This window comes from Limulus polyphemus, unplaced genomic scaffold (assembly GCF_000517525.1).
Source record: "Limulus polyphemus unplaced genomic scaffold, Limulus_polyphemus-2.1.2 Scaffold3117, whole genome shotgun sequence".
NCBI classification, from domain to species: Eukaryota; Metazoa; Arthropoda; class Merostomata; order Xiphosura; family Limulidae; genus Limulus; species Limulus polyphemus.
The window spans coordinates 65,744-71,160 of record NW_013668727.1 but is presented as its reverse complement, the minus strand read 5'-3'; the positions used below and the strand labels follow the sequence as shown (position 1 = coordinate 71,160).

At 30.4% G+C, this 5,417-nt stretch overlaps 1 protein-coding gene across 1 annotated transcript in view; it reads left to right on the top strand.

Annotated features, from left to right (window-relative positions):
- Positions 1–5,417, top strand: part of LOC106468694 (ryanodine receptor-like) — a gene marked incomplete at its 5' end in the record, with an annotated part of 134,442 nt that overhangs the window by 64,033 nt on the left and 64,992 nt on the right. Inside the window, one exon of the mRNA XM_022397055.1 lies at positions 4,100–4,212. Coding sequence (XP_022252763.1) covers positions 4,100–4,212 — 113 coding nt within the window. The remainder of the gene's footprint in view (positions 1–4,099; positions 4,213–5,417) is intronic.

Here is a 5,417-nt window from a genome sequence, read left to right as displayed (position 1 = left end):
CGCCAAAGTACACGATAGTTCTAGAAACGTTGCGTCACGGTGGTCATGTGACTCGCTGACGCAAACATATCTTCATTCTAAAATATATGTTGCAAAGAAAATCAAAAGAAAATTCGTACACAAAGAAATAAAAGAATCGTTAACTTTTTTATAAAAAACATTTCAAATAAATTTCTTTATTATACTAATTGTGTATGAAACATTTTCTGGTTCAGAAATTATTTCTTAACATTTATAACATTTTTGTTATGTTGCATATGCAGCTGAATATTGTTTTTGTTTGTTGTTTTGTTTTGGGAGGGAGGGTACGTTAACACGTTTATAAAATAATCACTTGTAGGAGACAATTTTATATCAATTAAAAATTAATCCAGACATCTCTGTAAACATCTAAAAGTTATTATGAGTCAGAAATTTTAATTGACAGTTATTGTGTATTTGTTGATATCTAAACATTTGGAAGGTTTGTTAAGCAATCTGTTTGTCATCTTGTAGTGTCAAATTTTACCATAGTACAGAATAAATATCACCAGAGAATTGTTTTATTGTACTAAGCTTTCTACAGTTAGTTTAACATTGCTTAAGGATGTCATAAAATTATTTGTTTTTTATTTCAACTATTAGTTTTATCCTTGACCATACATTTCTTAAATACTTCTGAGTAATAAGTGTGGGATTCCTGATTTAGAGTAATAATGGCACACAGGTAAATTACCCCCATTTAATGGGGGGTTCAAAGATTTGGTTGGTTAATGTAAACACAACTGTAGAAGAAAAGAAGAAACAAGTCTGATGAACACACTTAGTGCTGTTTATTTCATATTTTAATGCATGTCTGAAAATAAAACTAAATGATCATGAAAATAAAGTATGACACTGCACATGTAGCATACACAATTATATCAAACCATAGCACATTACAACAAATTTTGGACCTTTAAAGCAGAAGCTAATATTTCTGAAAGCACCCCAGACTGCTTTCACAATTTAGACAGTCTGTCGTTGACCAATCACAAATTATATCACATACATACATACATATTTACATACTACGAAAGTAACAACAACTAATACTCTGTTATCACTCCTGACCTTTAGTCATATTTTAAGAGAAAGACAGCGTAGGAAACAAGTCACTGCAGTTAATACTGAACTTCAGATTGACCAAGTTTGTAGTATTGTCATTATATTTGTAGAAACGATAGGAATCACAAAGTAAGTTCATATAAATAGTGAAGCCACCCTCCAACCCTATTTTTGCACTTCTGTTTCATACCTGCTACCCCATAGTAGGCAGTGGTAATTCACTCAAGCTTGTGTAATTAGTTTTATTCTAATCTAGTAGATTGAAAAGTTTGAACCAAGTAGTTTTCAAAATTATAATTACTGTATTTTGTATAAGTATATATTCTCTATTCTTGAATGTAGTAAGTTGCCACTAATGCTGAGTTTCTATCTGTATAAATAATATGCTTGCATCTGTCTGTCTGGAACTTTTCTCACAAATTTTCTGATCAAATGCTAAAAATCTCGTATTGTTAGAAAGGCCTTTGTCCAAGGAGTCTGGATTGCATATTGGCTTTTCATTTACAAATCACCTTACCCGTTTTTTGCTTAGTCAAACTTTTCAATGCAATGAGTATGGTACACGATTGGACAATGTCATTGTCATCACATGATGTCTGGTTTTGATTTCAACTTTAAGTTATTATAATTTACAAAGTATTTCACACAAACAACACTTAATCCGCATGTAACTTCCTAAAAAAAATTAACATTACACTAAATATAATTTCTATGGGCTTTCTCGACTTATTTAGTTCTGAAATATGCGTGCACAGTTTGTTCAAAACCATATGCTTATCAGTTTGTGAACACACATTCAGATGTTTCTGCATATTCAGCTAAAGTTGCCTTCATTACAACTTTACATTTACTTTAATTTGCAATAATTTCTCTTCAGTGCATTTCACAGACTGCTATAAACACATTTTAGCTACTTTTTTTCTTTACTATGGGTTTTACTCTTCGTTTTTGTTCAGTTTATTTGTTTCAACTCGTAAAACCATGTCATACACTGACTGTTCATAACTGTTTCATACTCTGTACACTATTATAAATACCATTACTTTACTTTATTGTTTACTTTACATGTAGTTTTGTTAAATAAAGTTATGTCTACGTGAGTTTATTTGTCCGACGGCATAAAATAGACCAGGATTTATCAATCTAACACATAATGCTTGCAAGAAAGCGTAGCTTAAATGGTATGCATGAAAATGATAGAATAAGGAAAATTCAAGCAAAAGGTATGAAAACTACCACAAATGTTTTGTGGGTTATAGATAGTTTAAAATAATAATATATGAGACTGTTTTAACAACTATCTAAATCTTTCATTGCTACTCTGATTATTCAGCTTACTAAGAGTGTTAATAAAGTAAATTAGTTTTTTCAGTAGTTTTAATGATCTTTGCTTTGTTTATTTCTGTGACGCAGTAAGCTAGAAAAAATAATTAAAACATATTCTGAATATGTTTGTGTTTTTTAAAGTAAGCAAGCATGGTCTATAACATATATTACATCAGTCAGTTGTTTTGTATATTATGTTACCATTTTAAAATTGTTGTAAATAAATATAATAAGACCATTTAGAGAAAAATGCATCATATTACACAACAAGAATAATGTAGCTATCATAAAAAGTATGCAAGTCATATGTGCATTTAGATATATTGGGTGAGGTAGAAACCTTCAGAAGATAACCCCCCACAAGTGTTCTGGTCCATTGGGTTAACCCTTAATACACCAGACACACCATATAGTGTTTCCATGCTGGTAAAATGTTTTGAATGACCCTGCCAAGATTTGAAACTCCAAACCTTTGAATTAGTGGAACAGCTGAATTTGAATTGGTGGAATATGTGGTCTTATTCATCAGGCCAGATGTGTACAGAATTTTAGAGGATATTTACCTCTGCAAATTTTCCATGAGTGGTTATCCAGCTACAGGACTACCAACTGCAGTTGCCTCCCAACCTATTGGAATCTGGCTGTTGGATGAACATTTTTTGAAGTCCAAAGAAATTTGTTATTATCTGTTTACAATTGAGCTTTTTTTATATATGTTTGTTGCAAACATGTGTATTGTGATCCACGTTGATGACTTGTTAATATTCATGATTTATTAACCTACAGTGACTTTTACAGCTTTTTATTTTCAGACTTGTGTAGCTGATAAAAATTGTTTCTGTAATTGATACATACTTTATTTCTCCATAACTCAAGGGAAACATTAATCATGAAGTGTAAAGTTAAAGACCAATTTCTTATGAGAAAAGGATCTCAAAAAGTTTGATCACTGTTTTTTGCCAAAAAATAAATAGTATGAAAAAAAAATGGATTAGATTTTATGATCCAGTCTGTCTTACCAGGAGATGAGGGAAAAAATACCATTGTAAATTATAGCTAATCTTATTTTGTAAATCAAAGATATAAAAAAACAAAAACTTGTAGCAATATTACTGTCTGTATTCCAATTCTTTGCAGCTTATCAGGGTACCTAGGGTTGTTAAGGAGCCTTAATTTGATTTCTAATCTTGTATCAAAATTAGTTTACTTCTTTGGAAGACTTGCAGTATTTAACAATAAAATGTTTTATTTCATCTTTACATGATATTGCAACTAAGTTTGTCCAATCTTAAGTGAATATATTTTTTGTTTTACATTGTTTTGTTTATATAGAGTTTTATAAGATATTATTTTTAGTTTTCTTTATATCTTTCTACTCCCAGATGTTAAGCTTTTTGTAAATAATGATGATGTAAGCAAGATTACTGAAATAATTTTATTTTTATTTTTGTTCTCGTAATTTCTTACTACTGACTTTATTATTACTGATAACAATACAAGATTATGAAAATATCCAACTGTGTTAAATCTAGTGATATTTATTCACATTATACGTTATCTGTTTTATTCTTTCTTGTCTTAAAAATCTATTGTTTGCTTTATTTAAAGCTTCTTTCTTTTTTGTTTCGCCTTTTGTTTCATTTTCTTTGTGCTTCATATTTTGCTCTTTCTACCCCCTCCCTGGTAGATTGACCACCCCCAGGGGCAGCAGAAAGGGGTGTGGCGTAGCGTGGTTTCAACTCAGAGAAAGCGTGCTGTAATTGCCTGTTTCCGAATGACCTCGCTTCACAGTCTACCTAGGTAATCAGATATCAGGACTGTCAATGTTAACTAATGAAATCCATTCCTAACCTGGAAAATGCTGTGAAAGCATGCTTGTTAATGTCTTATCCTCTACCTGCGTCTATTGGCATTAAATAACCAACCACATATTCTATTTAACAAACTCTATAATTATTAATATTACCATTGTGTCTCCATTAAAATAACAAGTTAGTTGCAGAAACATTTAGAGATAGGTAAGTATTCTAACAACACTTTATCTTCAGTTCGGTCTGGTAATCTGGAATTTTAACCATGCTTTTGATGATAAAGAACATAACGTTTTGGTTTTGCTTAGTATGTTTTTTTTATTTTAGATGATTTGTACCTTTTTCCTTTTAATGTTTCTTCTGGACATTCACAAAAGGAATGTTAACTAACATCGTTTATCTGACTTATTTAACTTATCTGTACATTGCATTTTTATTAGTTACTATATGAAAGTTCGAAAGGTTTGTTTGTGTGTGTTTGTGTTCCTCCACAACTAGGCCCACAATCCCCGCCCAACTCGGACAGGTTGGCTGAAACTATTGTCCACCTCCAAGAAACGAGCTGCAATAGCCTGCTTGCGTAGTGTTCCTTTGTATAATGTGAAAAGGTAAAATTTTAACTTATGCATAACTTGTTTTAATGATGCATGTTAAAGGTTTATACATGTGAATTAATCATATTTTTTCGAGTGTGTATATAACTGATTTGAAGAAGTAGTTTCAGAAAAAGAAAAAGGGAGAATTCTAGAGCCTAAAAATAAACCTTTGACTTCAAGTTTTTAATCCACACACTTTTATTCAGTTGAACATATATATTAATGTGTTTTTTCTAAGTCATTGTACTGAATCATGTATAAGTTGCTCTTGTTTTGTGAGATATAATTTTTTAATATCTAAAATTTGTATGCATGCAAACTAAACTTTTTAAAATATATCTAAATTATTTTATCAGATACATTTACTTTGATTACACAAGCCTGCAGATTTTGAAAATATTATTCTTTTTCTTCCATCACATAAGGATTTTTTACAAATTGGGAAGAAAAAAACTTACTTAGATCAAATTATTATTTCGTTTACCACAATGAACATTTTTTATTATTATGTTTGCTAACAGAAATACAAACAAACTGAAGAAAATGGAAGAACATTGATGTCAAACAAATATGCATCCTCATTCATTCTGATTTTTTT